Below are 21,411 nucleotides of genomic sequence, written 5' to 3'. Positions count from 1 at the left end.
TTAGACTTAGTAAATTTTAATTCAAAGTAAACAATTCAATAAATGTTGCGGTTCTTTCTGGCATCACCGCCATAATTAATAGTGTTGCAAGGAACTCACCCGCTGATATTTCTTTTTACAGATTGCCACCAACCTCGGATATAAGCGACACTGATGAATTTTCTGCTGATGACACGCCTGATTGTAACGAAACTCTCAGTCACGCAACTATACCTGGGACGTCAGCGGGACCTAAGCCGCGAAAACGACAGAAGAGGCGCGCTGAAAGACAGGAGAATATTGACCAGGCGCTAGCAAAAATGATCGCTATCAACCAGTTGCCTTTGGCATTCGCAACCAGTACAGGATTTAGGCATTTCATGGACGTCGTGGAGCCAAGCTACAAGACACCTTCTAATGCTAAGCTGAAAAATCGAATTAAACTTCTGCATGATCACTTGAAACAGAAGGTAGCATCTCAGATTGACTCCGCTACAGCTGTTGCGCTTACCTCAGACTGCTGGACATCAAGGGCGCAAGATTCCTACATCACAGTGACTGCGCACACTTTGGACACTGAGTGGAAGTCACAAGCGTTCACTTTAGCAACGGAGGCAATGCAAGAGCGGCACACGGGAGAAAACATCATGCAGCGAATGCAAGAAGTCATCGCGGTGTGGAAGTTGGATGGCAAGGTGACGGCTGTTGTCACTGATAACGCATCTAACGGCATTAAAGCAGTCAATGCACTGCGAGACATTTTAGAGCCGAATGACGTGACCTGCTCTGCCCACAGTCTCCACCTGAGCATCAAGAAGGCACTGTCCGACAAGGAAATCGATGGCCTCTGCCAGAAAAGCGGAAAACTGGTCGCCCACTTCAGGCATTCGACCATCGCCAGCGACCAGTTGACTAGGCGACAGGAGCTGCTCGGCTTACCAACAGAGCGCCTGACGCAAAGCTGCCCGACAAGATGGAGCTCTACTTACCTAATGCTCGCAAAGCTCATCAAGCACCGGCCTGCCATTCAAAGTGTTCTTGCTGACCGAGCAATTGTCACGGCAAATTCAGCGCAGAATCTTGAGATCAGTCAGCAAGAATGGAATGTCATCACTGAACTTTGTGAGGTGCTTGAGCCTCTTCAGCTTGCAACTAACATTCTCTGCAGCGACACAGTGTCCTCTGTCTCCATGGTTCGGCCAGTGATGAAAGCTTTAATAAAAAAACTAGAACCTCAGACCTCTGGCGACCATCTAGTCGAGAATTTCAAAGAAATAATTCGGCTCGAGATATCCCGCCGATTCTCCTTGGACTGGGACGCCCAACCGACATCGGTGTCTGCACGCCAGAGAGCATCTTTTCTCGATCCAAGGTACAAAAGCCTCCAGTATGAGGTACCAGGCGCCCGGGAGGCAATCCGTGCCAATGTTCGAGAAATGCTTGACGACTTGGCAACTTCGGATGACCAAAGCGGGACAGACACTACCCAGACCGAAGCCACAGCACTGGACATATTGTTCGATGCACAGCCTCGCGTTTGTGGCCTGTCAACTCAGTTTGAAGCGTATCTCTCAGAGCCTGAGATAGGACATAACTCGGACGCACTGAAATGGTGGAAGGACCATGAGTCCAAATTTCCACGGCTTGCGGAACTTGCAAAAAAGTACATGTGCATCCCAGCCTCATCCGCAAGTTCGGAGCGCGTATTTTCATCGGCTGGAAATATCATCACTGCCAAACGGAGCTCCCTTCTACCGGAAAATGTGAGCTGACTGGTGTTCTTATACCAAAATAGGGCGTATTTAGATCTGTAAAAGCGAGCGAATTGGAACAAATAAATGTGCGTTTCTAAAGATGTCATAGAGTTTGCGAGTACTTTTCATCATGCCAATATTTGTATGTGGCAGGAAAGAACATAACCAGGCGGATTGCATATCGTCGAACATTTTTGTGCACTTCGCCACTTTGCTCGAGCGAACGTAAACTTCAATCTTCACATTTTACATCAAGAAATCTGAAAAAAATGTTTTACGTACTTATGGCGTTGCAAAAAGAAGTAATGCACCTTTCGTGATTCGATGGTCGCCGCATATTTCAGAAGAAAAACAAACACTCATCGCTCGTTCGCTTTATCTCAAACCTTGTGCATCGTTGAGTCAAAAGGGTGTTTTATCAGCGCCGCTTTACCACGCGGTAAATGCGGTAATACCGTCATATCTTGGTCGCCACGCTGCTTTTTTAACAGTGGAGCTGTTTAAGCCGGCCGTATTCTGCCTGTCCCGAACCGAAAACTATCATCATCGTGAACCGGCACGTGCTCTCTTCGTTCTCTTCTTCATCTTCTGCCTCGCTCGCAGAACACGTGCGCCGATTTCTACAGCGCGGGATGCAATAACTCTGATGGGCGGGACAACGAGTACATAGAGAAAGAGAAAGAAAGAGAAATCAAGATAAAGACAGAGAGAAACTCTAGGGGGGGAAATTTCTTCGCGAGGCGATTCGAACCCGCGTACTCACGATCCGAAGGCGAGCGTCTTACCGCTCGGCTATCCAGGCGCGCTAGCAGAGCACAGCATAACCTTGTATTGTATAGTATAGTAAGAGGGTGGGAAAATGAAGTGAAGGTGAGGAGAAGAGAGGTGATGGTGAGGAGGAATGAACGGAGGAGTGAAGAGAATAAAGCAGAGCATATGAAGAGAGCGAACGAAAGGCAGAAGAAAAAAAAGAGAAAGAGAGAAAATCAAAGAACGAGAGAGCAAGAAATAGAAAGCGAGAGAAAGGAGAAGCGAAAAATACAGAAAGAGAGAGAAAGGAAATAAGGAAATAAAGTCAGGAAGACCGCGAAAGAGAAAGAAATACATAAGAAAATAACAGAGGCAAATGACAGTACACAAACACAACGAAAAAGAAACAGAGGGAGAAAGAAAGAAAAATTTCTAAAACTTAGGAAAACAACAACAGCCACGACTACCTATGTGCCCATCAGCTCCACAGTCTCTTTAGCATTGCGCCTCCAGTGCAAGCTACGTTGTTTTTTTTCTGTTTGCAAAACCTCTATTACCCACTCTGATAATCTCATCTTGCTGCCGTACGCATCATCTTGCCGTACGCACAACTGCAACGTTTAAACTAGCTACGTGCCGCCACGGCGGTACGGAATTTCGTACTTACCGTACGGTAAACCAGCACTGCTAATAGTCTAAATTCAGAAACAACATATCGGCTTAAAACGTAAAAACGTACTCATTAGGCATGTCCTCCATTCACTTGGTACAATTAAACTGAAATGCCGTTTAGGCGATAAGCGGACTATCAACCACGGTCGTCTATGAGGCTCACTTTCCTAAATTTACATATACTGTTAACAGAAATTCCATTGGTGTTTTTTATGTATACGTCTATCATTGCTGAAGAAACAGCAGTATCACCACGATGACAAATCGGTAAAGTGAACACACATAACGTAATGTCTGCATGTCAGGCCCAGCGGCGGTTGGTTCTACACTGTGCGAAATGACGACGTGGCATGACTAAACGGCTGCGGATATAGGATTGATATCGGGAGGATATGTCGGCAGCCTGCCAGAGTGCACGCGTAGTTGAGAGTTGCGGTGACGTCCCGTGAGTCATTAGTGACAACGCCACTTGACTTTATGCTAATGATCAGGTTATGACTCCTTCAAATAGACTTCATTTGATATGCCTCTCGGCAGGTTGCGAAAGATTGTTCATGGTCGTGAAGGTTGATGACCTCACGTGAGTCACTAGTGATAACGTAACTTGACACAGTAATAGCACCCATTGAAAGACATTTCGTTTGATATACAATTCGGCAGGTTACGATATGCATTCATTGTTGTCAAGGGTGGTGACGTCACGTGCGTTACTATCGATAATGTCACTTGACCTATTGCTACTGATCAGGTTGTTACCCCTTGAAAGATATTTCGTTTCATTTAAGTGTGTCGGCAGGTTCCGATAGTGCATTCATGTTGTCAAGGGTGGTGGCGTCATGTGAGTCACTAGTGATGACGCCACATGACGTAGTAATGGCGATCAGGCTAGTACCCCTTTTAAGACATTTCGATTATTATGCATATCGGCAGGTTGCGATAGTGCACTCATTGTTGTCAAGGGTGGTGATGTCACGTGAATCACTAGTGATAATATCACTTGACTATGCTAACGATCAGGTTATCACCCCTTGAAAGACATTTCGTTTGATATGCATGTCGGTAGGTCGCTACAGTTCATTAACGGTTGTGCAGGGTGGTGACGTCACGTGAGTCACTAGTGATAGCTTCACTTGACATCGTAATAGCGATCAGGTTATTACCCTTCGAAATACATTTCATTTGATATGCATGTCGGCAGGTTGCGAAAGTGCAATCACCATTGTGAAAAGTGATGACTTACATCGTGAGTCACTAGTGATAGCGGTCACTTGACATCGTAATAGCGATCTGGTTATTACCCTTCGAAAGACATTTCATTTGATATGCATGTCGGCAGGTTGCGAAAGTGCAATCACCATTGTGAAAAGTGATGACTTCATGTGAGTCACTAGTGATAGCGTCACTTGACATCGTAATAGCGATCTGGTTATTACCCTTCGAAAGACATTTCATTTGATATGCATGTCGGCAGGTTGCGAAAGTGCAATCACCATTGTGAAAAGTGATGACTTCATCTGAGTCACTAGTGATAGATAGGGTCACTTGACATCGTAATAGCGATCTGGTTATTACCCTTCGAAAGACATTTCATTTGATATGCATGTCGGCAGGTTGCGAAGTGCAATCACGACTGAAAAAGTGATGACTTCATGTGAGTCACTAGTGATAGCTTCACTTGACATCGTAATAGCGATCAGGTTATTACCCTTCGAAAGACATTTCGTTTGATATGCATGTCGGCAGGTTGCGAAAGTGCATTCACGATTGTGAAAAGTGATGATTTCATGTGAGTCACTAGTGATAGCGTCGCTTGACATCGTAATAGCGGTCGGGTTATTACCCCTTGAAAAACATTTCGTTTGATATGCATGTCGGCAGGTTGCGAAAGTACATTCACGATTGTGAAAAGTGATGACTTCACGTGAGTCACTAGTGATAGCGTCACTTGACATCGTAATAGCGATCAGGTTATTACCCTTCGAAAGACATTTCGTTTGATATGCATGTCGGCAGGTTGCGAAGTGCATTCACGATTGTGAAAAGTGATTGATTTCATGTGAGTCACTAGTGATAGCGTCGCTTGACATCGTAATAGCGGTCGGGTTATTACCCCTTGAAAAACATTTCGTTTGATATGCATGTCGGCAGGTTGAGAAGTGCAATCACGATTGAAAAACTGATGACTTCATGTGAGTCACTAGTGATAGGGTCACTTGACATCGTAATAGCGATCTGGTTATTACCCTTCCAAAGACTTTTCGTTTGATATGCATGTCGGCAGGTTGCGAAAGTGCATTCACGATTGTGAAAAGTGATGATTTCATGTGAGTCACTAGTGATAGCGTCGCTTGACATCGTAATAGCGGTCGGGTTATTACCCCTTGAAAAACATTTCATTTGATATGCATGTCGGCAGGTTGCGGAGTGCAATTCACGATTGAAAAGTGATGACTTCATGTGAGTCACTAGTGATAGCGTCACTTGACATCGTAATAGCGATCAGGTTATTACCCTTCGAAAGACATTTCGTTTGATATGCATGTCGGCAGGTTGCGAAAGTGCATTCACGATTGTGAAAAGTGATGATTTCATGTGAGTCACTAGTGATAGCGTCGCTTGACATCGTAATAGCGGTCGGGTTATTACCCCTTGAAAAACATTTCGTTTGATATGCATGTCGGCAGGTTGCGAAGTGCATTCACGATTGTGAAAAGTGATGACTTCATGTGAGTCACTAGTGATAGGGTCACTTGACATCGTAATAGCGATCTGGTTATTACCCTTCGAAAGACATTTCGTTTGATATGCATGTCGGCAAGTTGCGAAGTGCATTCACGATTGTGAAAACTGATGACTTCATGTGAGTCACTAATGATAGGGTCACTTGACATCGTAATAGCGATCTGGTTATTACCCTTCCAAAGACGTTTCGTTTGATATGCATGTCGGCAGGTTGCGAAAGTGCATTCACGATTGTGAAAGGTGATTTCATGTGAGTCACTAGTATAGCGTCGCTTGACATCGTAATAGCGGTCGGGTTATTACCCCTTGATAAACATTTCATTTGATATGCATGTCGGCAGGTTGCGGAGTGCAATCACGATTGAAAAAGTGATGACTTCATGTGAGTCACTAGTGATAGCGTCACTTGACATCGTAATAGCGATCAGGTTATTACCCTTCGAAAGACATTTCGTTTGATATGCATGTCGGCAGGTTTCGAAGTGCAATCACCATTGTGAAAATGATGACTTCATGTGAGTCACTAGTGATAGCGTCACTTGACATCGTAATAGCGATCTGGTTATTACCCTTCGAAAGACATTTCATTTGATATGCATGTCGGCAGGTTGCGAAAGTGCAATCACCATTGTGAAAAGTGATGACATCATGTGAATCACTAGTGATAGGGTCACTTGACATCGTAATAGCGATGGGTTATTACCCTTCGAAAGACATTTCATTTGATATGCATGTCGGCAGGTTGCGAAGTGCAATCACGATTGAAAAAGTGATGACTTCATGTGAGTCACTAGTGATAGCGTCACTTGACATCGTAATAGCGATCAGGTTATTACCCTTCGAAAGATATTTCGTTTGATATGCATATCGGCAGGTTGCGAAGTGCATTCACGATTGTGAAAAGTGATCACTTCATGTGAGTCACTAGTGATAGGGTCACTTGACATCGTAATAGCCATCTGGTTATTACCCTTCGAAAGACATTTCGTTTGATATGCATGCCGGCAGGTTGCGAAGTGCAATCACGATTGAAAAAGTGATGACTTCATGTGAGTCACTAGTGATAGGGTCACGTGACATCGTAATAGCGATCTGGTTATTACCCTTCGAAAGACATTTCGTTTGATATGCATGTCGGCAGGTTGCGAAGTGCAATCACGATTGAAAAAGTGATGACTTCATGTGAGTCACTAGTGATAGCGTCACTTGACATCGTAATAGCGATCAGGTTATTACCCTTCGAAAGACATTTCGTTTGATATGCATGTCGGCAGGTTGCGAAGTGCATTCACGATTGTAAAAAGTGATGACTTCATGTGAGTCACTAGTGATAGCGTCACATGACATCGTAATTGCGATCAGGCTATTACCCTTCGAAAGACATTTCGTTTGATATGCATGTCGGCAGTTTGCGAAGTGCATTCACGATTGTGAAAAGTGATGATTTCATGTGAGTCACCAGTGATAGCGTCGCTTGACATCGTAATAGCGGTCGGGTTATTACCCTTCGAAATACATTTCCTTTGATATGCATGTCGGCAGGTTGCGAAAGTGCATTCACGATTGTGAAAAGTGATGACGTCACGTGAGTCACTAGTGATAGCGTCACTTGACATCGTAATAGCGATCAGGTTATTACCGCTTCAAAGACATTTAGTTTGATATGCATGTCGGCAGGTTTGCGATAGTGCATTCATGGTTGTGAAGAGTTGTGACGTCACATCAATCACTAGTGATAGCGTCACTTGACATTGTGCTAGTGATTGGATTATTAACCTTTGAAAGACATATCGTTTGATGTACATGTCGACATATTTAGAAAGTGTATGCGTAATTAAGAAGCGTGGTGACGTCGAATGAATCACTAGTGATCACGCCATTTAACTGAGTTGTAGTGGCGCCACTTATTACTCTGAGGAACGTATAGCAACCGCGCCGAGCGAGCGTGCTCGGCGCTCGGAGTCCACGTTCGCATCGTGTTGTGTTTACTGTGCGGTCACGGAGAGTGGCCTGGGAACTCGAGTTACGGCGGCCGGGTCGGCCGGGTGTTGTAAACACAGCCGCCGGGCCGAAGCTACGCCAGTCGCCCCGTCGCTGCTGCCTCGTTCGCCTCGCAGCGCTTTTGCTTAAATATACGAGTTCTTATTGTAGACGTGCCTTTGTCTTTCTTTACTTGTGAACACGCAATATCATCGCGCAACCAACCCCCTGGACGTCTACAAACGCATTTCGTTTCACATGACTGTCAGGAGGTAAGCGACGTGTATGAAAAGCGAGTTGATGGAATGTGAGTCACTAGGGATCATGTGTTAAAGGACCTCAGTGACTTATAATATGAGTCACATAGTGATTACGTCAAATGTCTGAGTACATGTACTTTGAAGGAACCATATGGTAATAGAGAAGGAGATCGCACGTCATGATACAATCAACTCGAAGATTATCTGTGAGGGTTTGCGACTCATTTGTGTCAGTCACTCTTGTTACTCAGCTCGAAATGTAGAAAATGAATCCTATACGACAGGTATCTGATGACGTCAACAAATCACCGTCAGTCATGACGCTTGTGAATATTGCAAGGAATGTTCATTGTTCTATTAATTTATGGGAGGGTCAAATTGTCTGGGACTGGAAAAAAACTTGGAGGACGCTTGAGGTTCGCCTTCAAGAGTAGAACGCGATAGCGTGATCGGGCTCCGTAATCTGGGACAAAAAAAGTGAGATGGCTAACCAGAGCTGATATCATACTTGCACGAGTGGTTGCAGTGATGCCTAAAAGTATGAGAATCAGAGAAAAATGAATATTTTCCCTAGCATTACAGAATAAAAATCCGGTTATTCGAATATCCGAATATCACAATATTACTAACCGAATAACAAACCGAATATCAGGTCACTCCGGTTATGCGGTTTTCGAAATCGAATAACCGATGAATCGAATAGCCGGATAACCGGCTTTGCTGCAAAACCGGTTTGTTGTTGCTGCACTATTCCTGACTAAGAAGGCTGCCTACCTGCAAAGGATTGTGTCTGTTCCTAATAACGTTTATTTCTCTCTCTACCACTTTGTCAGCAATGATGAGTTCACAGAGAGTTGTACACGCGCAAAAGCAGCTCAATACCGTTATACTACAACTGAAAGTATCTATTATACACATATGAATCCATCTCGCCCGCTGCTATAAGCAGTCGCTGCCATTGTGATTGACGAGCAGCCTTCTTAAATTAGGTTCAAAAAGAGACACTGTCTGGCTATTCCGAACCAAAAAAAATGAGTTGTTATTCAACACAGTACTGTGCTCCTTATTGTGCACAGTTATTTTAACGCCACAAGTTTTCGCAGACTTGTGACATCGCGTAACAAGGAGGCGATTTTATATCACATTGAAAATTTTGCCGAATAGCGAAGAAACAATGACAAACAATACGCCGTATCAGAGGCGTAGCCAGGGGGGGCACGCCGGAATGTGCCCCCCCCCCCCCAGAGATTTTTTTTTGCCATGGCACAAAGAGCACAAAATCACACATGACCACATCTGCTTGCCCGGCCCCCACTTCAAATCAGGCTAGTGCCCCCCCCCCCCACCCCCGAAAAAAAATTTCTGCCTACGCCCCTGCGCCGTATTGAAAATAGTTCATTATTATTGTTTTTTACGCAGTCATGCGTGCGTGGTAGTTACGCGGTGGATCACCTACGCGTCATATGTTGTGTCGTTTTACGAGCAGGTACTGTGAGCATAGACAAGAAAATTTCGACCAGTCATAACAGCTGACGACCTATACGGAAGGAAACAATGCGGGGTAGTTTGTTATAATCGCCCACATTTTTTCAAGGAAAATTTGAGCTTACACAGCTTACGTAGACTAATTACTTGGAGGAACCGGAGGGGAGGAGTAAAGGGCCACTTCACCGCTTTTCCGTCCACCCCCCGCCCTCCCAAGCTGGGAGAGAATAAAACGTTTATCTGATGTTCTTAAGAAGATCGGTGCATGGGATCCTTAGTCCGGGATCCCATTGGCGCGGGCCGCTGTCCTCGCACGTTCACGAGGGCCTCTTAGTTCTTCGGATCCGAGCTGGGCAGAGCTGCCTTACACCCTTTTATGTTGAGTTGTGTCCTGGGTTGCATGGGTGGATTGTGTGGACATTCCTGTACCATGTGGTACAAGGTGGCTGTTTTATTGTCGCAGAACCTGCACTGTGGTGCGTGTGTGTCGGGATCTATCTTAGATAGTACGTATGGGTTAGGGTAGGACAGTGTCTGCAGGCGACGCCACGCTACCTGCGATTCCTTACTAAGGTTTGGCGCCGGGGGCGGAAGTTTCCGTCTTTGGAGTCTTTGGTGTTGTAGAATTCTGTATAGGTGAAGAAGCGGGTCATTAATGAATTCACATTTCACATTCACATTCACATTTAATGATTCACAAAGCATTATTATCTGGAAAGAAGAGTATTTCTCCACCACACAAAAAGCTCACGAGACCCACAGGCGATGACCCTTAGGATGCTAGAACTAATTCTTAGCCGAATCTCGCTTCATGCACTGTCTATTCCCAAGTTACTTCAGCTCGCAATGCCCTGGCTGCGGGGGGAACATGCGATTTAGAGCACATTCTTTGGCGGTGCCCCTCATTACGTGGCATCAACTTGGGCTGTCCAGAGCCTGCGATGCAAGTCCGTTAAGGCCTAGGTCTAACTGTCCTCACGTGGGAGTTGCCCGCGGTGTCACCTTGAAAGTAACTCAAATCAATATACAAATATATATCTATATATAATATATATATATATATATATATAGTATAATATAATATAATAATATATATATATATATAAGATATATAGATATTAATATTATATATTGTCACGACGCAGAAACAGCAGAAGTCGGATATACTCGTAGCACAGCTCACTTTAATTATGCGAGGCACTAGAGAAAAGGGTATCGGGCGTGAACCTCTTCTTCCTCTCTTGCTGCGCGAGCTCTTCTTGTTGTCGCTGTGCAGATTGGATGCGGCATTTTGCCTCCCTTCCAGGGAGAGCAATTCGTCCCCGATGCGCGACTACAAAAGACGGTGTAGTAGACGTATAATGCAAGTTAATCTGCACAATAGGGCTTCATTCGTACAACATGCACGATTTCAGATTTGTGCTGGCGAGTTCGCGAGTGACTGTCCGGGATAACCTCATAGTTCACGTCACTTAGGGCGTCGCACAACACTGTAGGGACCAAAATACCTCTTCACTAATTTTTCAGAAGTCCCCGTCGGCGAACAGGGCTCCAGACCCATACTTTCTCGCCTGGTTGATAGCTGACGTATCGATGTCGCAAGTTATAACGCTGTGCGTCGTAACTCTGCTGCCGGATATTCGGACGCGTGCAAGCTGCCTCGCCTCTTCAGCTCGTTGAGTAAAAGTTTCAGCGGCCGTGTCGGTTATCACTGCAGTCAGGCAGTAACTAGCATCAAGCATCGTTGTCACTCACGGCCATGAAGAAGACTAAATGGCGTCCTTCGCGTAGTCTCCTGCTGAGCTGTATATAGGCGAACGTGACGTACGGTAGAATGTCGTCCAATTTTTATGATCCACGTCTATGTACATACTCAGCATGTCGGCAAAGTCTTGTTGAGGACGTTTCTGTTAAGCCGTTGGTTTGTGGGTGGTAGGAGGTAGTTCTCCGATGAGCTGTTCCGCTGAGGCTCAAGCACTGCCTTCAGGAGCGTGGCCGTGAAAGCGGTACCTCTGTCCGTTATTATGACTGTCCCGGAGCACCGTGCCTCAGAACGATGTTTCAATGAAGAACCGTGCGGTTTCTACTGCGGTGCCGTTTGATAGAGCCTTGGTTTCTGCGTAGCGCGTAAGATAATCGGTGGCGACTATTACCCATTTGTTTCCAGCATGCGAAGTCGGAAATGGTCCTAGAAGGTCCATTCCAATTTGGGCGAACGGCACGGTGGGCACTTGAACTGGTTGTAACAGTCCAGCTGGTTTTAAAGGTGGCGATTTCCGTCGTTGACAATCGAGGCACGTGCGCACGTAATGCTTCACAATGGCTGGAAGCCTTGGCCAGTTATTTTTGTTGGATTCTGGCCAATGTGCGCGTGTATCCGAGATGGCCGGACGTCGGCTCATCGTGGCAAGCTCTCAGCACCTCTTCACGAATGGACGTCGGGACGACAAGTAGGTGGGTGCTTCCGCTGGAAGAAAAGTTCTTCTTATATAGCACACCACTGCGCAAGCAGAATGACGGCAGGCTCCTGGCAAATGTCCTAGGAATACTTGTAGTCCGGCCATTCAAGAAATTAATAAGGGGAAGCAACTCGCTGTCTTCTTTCTGCTTACACGAAATCGTGGCCGTGTCGACTACTCCTACAAACGCCATGTCATCATCTTCTGGGGCATCGTCTTGCTTTATCGGTGACCTGGATAAGCAATCGGCGTCGGAGTGTTGCCGTCCCGACTTATACACGACCGTCATATCAAATTCTTGAAGGCGTAAGCTCCAACGTGCTAGCCGACCAGATGGGTCCTTCAAGTTGGTCAGCCAGCACAGAGAGTGGTGGTCGCTGACTACGTGGAAGGAACGGCCGTAGAGATATGGGCGAAACTTCATGACTGCCCATACGACAGCAAGACATTCCTTTTCCGTTGTGGAGTAATTAGACTCGGCACGGGAAAGCGTCCTACTTGCGTATGCGATCACGCGCTCGGCTGAGTCTTGCCACTGGACGAGTACAGCGCCTAAACCTACGTTGCTGGCATCTGTGTGGATCATGGTAGGAGCGTCCTCGTCAAAGTGAGCAGCAAGCAGGTGGTGTCCTGCAGGCGCTGTCGCAGATCGTCAAATGCCGCTTGCTCATCGTCGCCCCATACGAAGGGAACGTCTTCTCTTGTTTAGGCGTGTTAAGGCGATGCTATGTGCGAGAAATTGGCAATAAATTCTGCGGTAGTATGCGCAGAGGCCAAGACAATCGTCTCACTGCCTTCTTATCCGTTGGCGCCGGAAATTTTCTGACGCCGCGATCTTTGTCGGGGGTCGGGACGAACACCTTCATGGCTCACAACAGTCCTAAGACTGAAGTTCCTTGAAACCGAAATGACATTTCTCAGGTTCAGTGTCAGGGCCGGCGACCGTATTGCTCGAAATACCGTGAGCAGTCCGTCGTAGGTGTTCGTCAAATGTTTGCTGAGAAAACAAATGACGTCTGTCTAGATTATCCGAGAACAAGTCTGACCACTATTAAAGGCCTTGACTAGGACGGTATCCATTAGTCTCTGAAACGTTTGCTGGAGCTGAAGCACAACCCCGAAGGGCAAGACTTTAAACTCGTAAAGCACATCAGCGTTACAAAAGCAGTCTTTTCTCTGTCTCGCTCATCGACCTCAGTTTGCCAGTACCCACTTTTGAGGTCCATCGACGAGAAGAAGCGTGCATGCCTTAGCCTGTCAAGCGAATCGTGCGATACGCGGTAATGGGTATGACGTCCTTTTTTGTCACGCGGGTTCAGCTTGCGGTAGTCGACACAGAAGCGTAAGCTGCGTCTTTCTTTTTAACCAGCACTACCGGTGATGCCCAAGGGCTTTTGACGGCTGGATGACGTCATCGTCGAAGCATTTTCTGCACTTGATCTGGATTGCTTCGCGCTCTTTCGGTGCTACGCGGTATGGATTTTGTCGAATTGGTCTTGCTGTCTCTTCCGTTATGATCCGGTGCTTCGTCAGTGGCGTTTGATTTACCCTCGAGGTCCGATGAGAAACAATCTTGGAACTGGTGCAGAAGATCTACAGACGCTGCCTCTGCGCTGGGGATAAATCCACGCTCACGTCAACTAGGTAGGTGGTGGGCTGAAGCGGCTGGCGTCTCTTCCTGTTGCACTGCAAACACTCGCGGACGTCTACAATCTCGTCGAAGTAAGCAACTGTGTGGCCCTCTGTAATGTGTCGACGCTCTGCTTGCCCGTACACGATACTGACGAGACTTCTGGCAATGGCAACACCTCGAGTGAGTGTAAAGCGTCGATACTTGTTCAGTGATACCTTCTCCAGTATGCTGCGTGTTGCACGTGGACTGAAACAAGGCGGCACGATACGGTGGTATGGTCACCGTCGTCGATGACACGCAGGACTTGCGCTGTAGCGGTGCGCGCTATGATCCGCTGAAAAGGTCAGGACACCGTCCGGTATATTGATGATGGCGCCGTATTCACGCAAGAAAGCCATCCCTAGGATTGCCTGTTTACAAACACTCGGAAAGAATAACGAAAGTTGGCGACGAATGATGAATCCCCTAGTCTTGATCTTGCGGTGCACTTTCCAGTAGGGTGGAGCAGCTGCCCTCCAGCTCCTCTAATCTGCGGTCCCGTCCATTCCATTTCACCTTCCTGAGCTTATTTGCCAGATTCTCCTCATTATTGAAAAGTCCGCACCAGTGTCGACCAGTGCCGTCACGTCGGGACCGTCAATTCTTAAGTGTATGTCGGCGGTAACAATCTGATCTGTCGTCGAGTCGTTGCAAATTTTCCGCTCTTCGTTCAGCAGTAATGGGGGATTTTCAGCTTTTCGACGATTCGCAACCTTCCCCCTGAGGTCGCTGCTTTTAGTTTCCCCCCGTGGGCTGGGAGACCTCCCTCTCGCCATGTCAGTGGGGGTACGTCTATTAGAGGGGGAATAACGTCCTGGAGAGGGCGGCGCGAACGGAACCCAGGAGAATCATCCCGCGAGGTCGTCATACTCGTGTCGATGTGAGGTCTTCCATTGAAAATGGCGCCGAGGAGTAGTGGAGGGAAAGCCTTGATACCCTGCGACGCGATAAGGGCAATACCGAACGATGTGGCCTGCTTCCCCACAATGAAAGCACAAGGGCCTGTAGTCAGGGGTACGCCAAATGTCGGTTTTGCGAAGTGGTGGTCGCATCGGCGTCGAAGTTTCCCTGTAGTACCAAGGTGCTGTCGGCGGCTGTGGCTGGTGGTACTGCTGTGGTGGCGGCCCATCGATGGCTGTCGACGGACAATGTCTGCATACGATGGTTTAACAGTGTCGCTGTTCGGCTCGGGAAGCGAAAGCGCTTGCCTTATCTCCTGACGCACAACTTCGGTGACTGACGCAATTGCGCAGTCATTCGGCGTGGCGACGAGCTTCTTGACCTCTTCTTGTACGATTTCTCGTATTAGTTGGCGCAAAGAACGCTCGTCAGGTGTTGTCACTGCGGTCCGGCTGTGGCGCTGACTGGACCACTGGTGTTTGGGCGGTCATACTGGCGGTAGCGTAGGTGTAGTGCGCGTTCGATGGCTATCGCCTCCTTAGAAAATTCGTCGACGCTCGTAGGCGGGCTGCGCACGAGACCAGCAAAAAGCTGCTCCTTAACGCCCCGCATGAGGTGGCTGATCTTTTTGGCTTCGGACATATCCGGATCTGCCCGATGAAATAGACGGGTCATGTCCTCAACAAACATCGCAACAGATTCATTTGGCTTCTGAATCCGTGATTCCAGGAGTCGCTGTGCATGCTCTCGTCTTTCGGTGCTTGCGAAAGTGTCCAGGAACTTCCGCCGGAACTCGTCCCACGATGACCACACGCGATTCGTGAACCATGTTCGGGCTCCGTCTTGAAGAGGGAAGTACACGTAGCCCAACTTCTGTCCGGCGTTCCACCCGTTAACGTTGGGTACGCGCTCGAACTCCTCAAGCCAGTCATCTGCGTCCTCATAGGTGTTGCCGTGGAAGTCCACCGGAATTTGAGGGATTCAAAACAGTCACCTGTGTCGTGCAGGGGCTGTCATGTCTGGAACACTGTTTACAGGCGCGGTCATCCTTTCTGGCAAAGGACTGAACTCTGGGCTCAGGCCCAACAGGCGGCGGCTGGTGCGGTGAACGGGTGTGTCGACGTGCGGAAGTCTTTCTGGGCTAGATGCGGGGCTGCTGGCAGGTGTCCCGAACATGTACCCAGCGCCTCCACCAGTGTCACGACGCTGAAACAGCAGAAGTCGGATATACTCGTAGCACAGCTCACTTTAATTATGCGAGGCACTAGAGAAAAGGGATCGGGCGTGAACCTCTTCGTCCTCTCTTGCTGCGCGAGCTCTTCTTTGTTGTCGCTGTGCAGATTGGATGCGGCAATATATATATATATATATATATATATATATATATATATATATATATATATATTATACGGCGGACAGAGTGAGTGACGCCAGCCCCCCCACTCGCGAACGAGTTGGTACGCCACTGGTATAGATGCATATTGAGGGCGATGGTCTGCGTCACGATGCATTGTCTGAGATTTTGTGAGAGTAGGTCGGTGGCTTCTGAACAATATTGCGGTGAGATTGGAAATCCAAGTCTTTGTAAGAGAAATTTCCCCTGAGGTGTGCCGCAAAGCCTTTCTCGCTGGGAGATGAGTGTGGCAGCTGCCAACTCCTCGAAAGTATTGTGCACCTCCAGTGCTAGCAGGTGTTGTGTGCTTGCACTGGTAGGTAGTCCAAGGGCAGCTTTAGTCGCAAGTCGATTTAATATGTCGGCTTGCTCCTGCTCTGTTTTCCGGGTTATCTGGAAAGGGAGGGCGTAGGTTAGCCGGCTCAAAACCAGTGCTTGCACAAGCTTCAAAGTGTCGTGTTCAGTCATGCTATTATTTCCTTTGGAGATTCTTCTAATAAGTCCTGTCAGGCTTTTTATTGTATACCTCAGCTTATCCAGGGCTACCTTGACACTCGTTGTTTCTTGAATGTACATTCCGAGTATCAGAAGGGTGTTAACTCTTCTGAGTGGGGATCCTACCAAGTAAAATGTTAGCTCAGGTACTCGTCGAGACCGGGACTTATATGGACGTATATGAATGTATTCTGACTTTGCCGGTGCGCACCTCATCCCGGCTTTTTTTAGGTAGTCTTCCCTATACTCAGGGCAGTTTGCAGAGTATCCTGGCGTTCCCCGTAGGAACTTTGGGACGCCCCTTCTTTGCTGGCCATATAGTGAGCGTTTGTGAGGTAACTTCTGAGGAGGAGTGGCTATCGTATGTCACTGCCAAGTCCTCCTTCACCAGCAATGCCACTCTGGGATCTGCGCTGTCTAATAGTAGGCGATAGCCTCTGAGCGGTTTCCAGCCCTTACCAGCTTCCTGTAAACAGATTACATCAGGTTGAATCAATGCTGCATGGACGTATTGTGTTAGAGAGGCGTGTTTGTTTTTAAGAGAACGGTAGTTCCAAGACCACAATGCGAGATTCTCCTGCGACCGAAAGTTCTTAGCCATGATTAGGGAAAACTGCTGCTGCAGGCAGTTCCTTCTGTATCTGATGTTACAACTACCTTCGCTCCTGGGCACTTGGAGTCGGTACTGGGCTTCCGTCTCCTCTTTAGGGCGCTCTGAAGGGTTTTATCTACATGGCGTTTAAGCTCTTGAAATTCTTGATAAAGCAGATGAAATTGTTGGCTTGTTTGCTGTTGTAGGCTTACTTGTAATTGTTCTAGCAGTGTCTGTTGAAGTCCCTGCATCTGCTGGTGTGTAATAATTGGCTGTACAGCTTGTTCATGAGAGAGGTGGCGAGTAGCTGCCGGCTCTTTGCTCTTGCTACACCGCAGAGTAGGTGTCAGTTGTCACACTTGTGCTTGTGCAGATTTCGTTGATTGTGGCTGTGTGTTTTCCGCCTGCCTGTGTTCTCAATGCCTCAATGCCAAACATCAATGCCATATTCGCTTATTGAAGAACCACTAGAAGTGGCTCCAAAACCTCAAGTAGCTGTACAGCAGCCTTAGCAGCAGCAGTCGCTGGTTATGCAAAGGAATGCTCGAGGTCTACGTGGCCGTCTGTCGGATTTCAGACAATGGGATTTTAAGTACCAATTTCCAGTTATTGTTATCTGCGAGCCAAATATGGATTCGAGTTTTCGCATCTCTGGGTATATACAGATTTGGTCTCCCAGCGACCAACGCCCAAGCAAAGTACTAGTTTGTATACGCCGCAATCTGATGTGCTTAAGACACGACATCGTGTCGCATACTAACAACGATTACGTGAGCGTGACTATAACACATAAAAGGCGGACATTCTCAGTAATTGGAGGATACGTCCACCCGCAAGCGAAGATCGACTGCTCCCACCTGAGAACCGTGCTGCAAGCCGCACAAAGCCCACACATTGTTATTGGTGACTTCAGTGCACATCCTCCCCTCTGGGGCAGTACTGCAATGAATTGTCGTGGCAGACATTTGGCCAACATTATGTGCAATTATGGACTAAGTGTGCTCAACGACGGGTCACCTACATTTATTCGTGGTGCTTCTTACAGCACTTGCTTCGACCTCACATTTGTGTCCAAGAGCCTTCTGTCTATTGCATGTTGGTGCACGGATTTGGAAACTCGTGGTAGTGATCACCTTCCAAGCGACGTTCAGTTTAAGTGGTTTCGCCGCTCAGCTTCACGCTGCATTCATCAAACTGACTGGACATTGTTCGAGGCGTCTGTCGAGACGGGCTGTCAGCACACGACTGTACCATCTGAAGTAGAAGACGTCATTGCTTCTTCCCTGCGTGACACAACCAGACATGTTGGCCTACCAATGCAGAGATCAGCAACCGACTCCCAATGCGAGGGCCTTCGTGCAATCCGTCACCGCGCATAACGACGACACAGGAGAACGAAATCACCGTTAGACCTTTCCGCCTGTCGCCGAGCTCAACGACACGTTCTTCGTCATCTCGACAAGATTGACAGGCAGCGTTGGAGGAAATTCTGTGGATCTCTGGACCCAAGGCAACCCCTATCTAAGATCAGGCGGGTAGTACGAAGTCTGCAGGCAACTCCGCAACAAAGTCATCCATTCCGAGCCGTGGCTCTACATCAAGGTCGGAAAGAAATTGAGGTAGCTAGTGACTACTGCAGCCTATAGCGGCCACAACTGACGCTGTGATTGAGTCTACTACCACCATCGCGCCCCCGTCGCCTGATGAGCGCCTCGATGTATCTTTTACGATGCACGAGCTTGACGCCGCAATTTCCGCTTCCGGACGCTCATCGGCACCAGGACAAGACGGAATCATGTACGCTGCACTCCGCCATCTTGGTACAGAAGCACGACATATCCTGTTATCTCATTTAATACCTCGTGAGAATCGGGGAAAGTCCCAGCTAATTGGAAATGCAGTCGCATTATTGCGTTGCTCAAACTAGGGAAGTGTCCTCAGGTCCTTTCCTCCTACAGGCCGATCGCCTTAGCCAGCTGCGTCGGGAAAGTAATGAAAAGGATGGTACTGTAAAGATTAGAGTGACTTCTAGAGAGCAATAATTGCTTTCCAGCATTTATGAACGGTTTTAGAAGAGGCCGATCTGCCATTGACGGTGTGATCGACCTGATCTCCAACGTTGAAGAGGAAAGAAGCCGACGCAGACTAGTGGCAGCCGTCTTCCTAGACCTTAAGGGCGCCTACGATAATGTGCTGTATTACGCGATCCTTGAGGCTCTCGAAGATGTAGATATCGGCGGACGACTGTATGCCTGGATCGTTAGCTACCTCAGTGGCCGCACCATTTATATGACGACAAGTGACGGAGGCACCGATCGATGTGATATTCACCGCGGTGTTCCCCACGGGGGAGTTCTCAGCCTGATTATATTCAACATTACGATGATTGGACTAGCAGCAGAACTTCCCAGCACGTAAAGCTCAGCGCATATGCGGATGACATGCATATGGGCGTCCGGAGCTACTCGCCCGCAATTGCGGGCTCGACTACAACGTGCAGTGTCGATCACAGCCAAATATCTACGGCGTCAGGGTCTCACTCTTTCAATTGAAAAATGTGCAGTGCTTGCATTCACGCGCAAACAAATGTCAAGATATCCGATAATTATTAATGGAACAGCGATACCTGTTGTAACGCACCACAAATATCTTGGGATAATCATAGACAGAGATCTATCATGGTCGAGACACGTCGCGGCACTGAAATCAAAATGGAAGAGCTTTGTTCACGTTCTTCGGACTGTGGAAGGAGCAAGATGGGGCCCATCAGAAGCGTTACTTCTGCAATTATACAATGCTCTTTTCGTAGGATACATACGATACAGAATGTCGGTGATCTCAAATATGAGACCGAGCGGTGTGAATATGCTAGAGAGCATTCAAGCTCAAGGATTGCGAACATGCTTGGGCCTACCACGCTGCACGTCGACGAACGGAACTCGGGCTTGTCCAATCACTGTATACATGCTCTCCGAGCCGCTTCGAGTGCATCTTCGACTGTTGACCCGACACAGGCAGCACCCGCTATCTGCACTCCCCGCCACCCATCCAGGCTGCAGTTTTTCAAGAGCGATATCACGGCATGAGAATATTCTACCATCAGGATTTTCTCCCCCGAGTGTTCCTAGAGCGCCTCCGTGGATCCTGCCTAAACCGCCTGTTAGCCCCACGATTCTGGGATTACGAAGAAGTCCCTCGTTTCATCAATTGGCCTGAAACAACTGACCCTACATCACATATATACAACGTACGGCGATTATCTGCACGTGTACACCAATGGTTCTACCACGCTACATACCTCCACTGCAGCCTTTGTCATCCCACAAAAGATAATCGCTCGACGGTTCCAAGTAGGCCACAAGACCACATCAACTGCCGCAGAGCTTGTTGCTATCCGGGAGGCAATAAGGTTCATTTCTGGAGAGCAACCTCATGCATGGGCGATATTCTGCGATGCCAAACCCGCTTTGCAAACCATTATTTGCGTCATGAGACAAGGCCCATGTCATAATTTAGCTGTAGAAATTGCAGAGCTTCTTCAGATTGCTTCAATTATAATGAAAACACTGGGCGGCGGCCAGACCTGTAGACGACACGCATGTCGAAATCTTGTAACCGCAAAGCCCAGCGAGCTAAACGGCCGGAGGGGTCCTTCAACGTAGATAGCCAGCAAAGTGCATGGTGATCTGTCACTACGTCGAAGGGGCGGCCATAAAGATAGGGTTTAAATTTGCCAAGAGCCCAAATTATGGCCAGACATTCCTTCTCCGTAACAGAATAATTCTTCTCGGCTTTAGTGAGGGTACGGCTTGGGTATGCGACGACGTACTCATGGAACCCCGATTTGCGCTGCGCGAGAACGGCGCCGAGTCCAACACCGCTGGCGTCGGTGTGTACCTCAGTCGGAGCGGAAGGGTCGAAGTGACGCAGCATTGGCGGTGAAATGAGCAGACAGCGCTACTCTTGGAAGGCGTCGTCACAGGCGGCCGACCAAACGTAAGTTTTCGAATCGCTTCGTAGGAGTTGACTCAAGGGAGCGGTGATGGTCGCAAAATTACGAATGAAGCGGCGAAAGTACGAACAGAGGCCAAGGAAGCTGCGAAGTTCTTTTAAAGACGCAGGTCGAGGAAAGTCAGCGACTGCCCGAAGCTTGGCGGTGTCGGGAAGAATGCCGTCTTTGGACACAACATGGCCGAGGATGGTGAGCTGACTTGCGCCAAAGCGGCATTTCTTCAGGCTGAGCTGAAGGCCGGCGTCAGTTAGGCACTGCAGTACTTC

General features: G+C 47.8%; 1 protein-coding gene across 1 annotated transcript; it reads left to right on the top strand.

Annotated features, from left to right (window-relative positions):
* Window positions 1-596: 596 nt before the first annotated feature.
* LOC119371621 (E3 SUMO-protein ligase ZBED1) lies at window positions 597-1,751 on the top strand. The gene has a single exon (XM_037642394.1). It carries the CDS (start codon window positions 597-599, stop codon window positions 1,749-1,751), a length of 1,155 nt encoding a protein of 384 aa, XP_037498322.1.
* Window positions 1,752-21,411: the final 19,660 nt, after the last annotated feature.

This window comes from Rhipicephalus sanguineus, chromosome 1, assembly GCF_013339695.2.
Source record: "Rhipicephalus sanguineus isolate Rsan-2018 chromosome 1, BIME_Rsan_1.4, whole genome shotgun sequence".
NCBI classification, from domain to species: Eukaryota; Metazoa; Arthropoda; class Arachnida; order Ixodida; family Ixodidae; genus Rhipicephalus; species Rhipicephalus sanguineus.
Note: the sequence above shows the minus strand (reverse complement) of the source record. Positions and strands in the feature narration are given on the sequence as shown.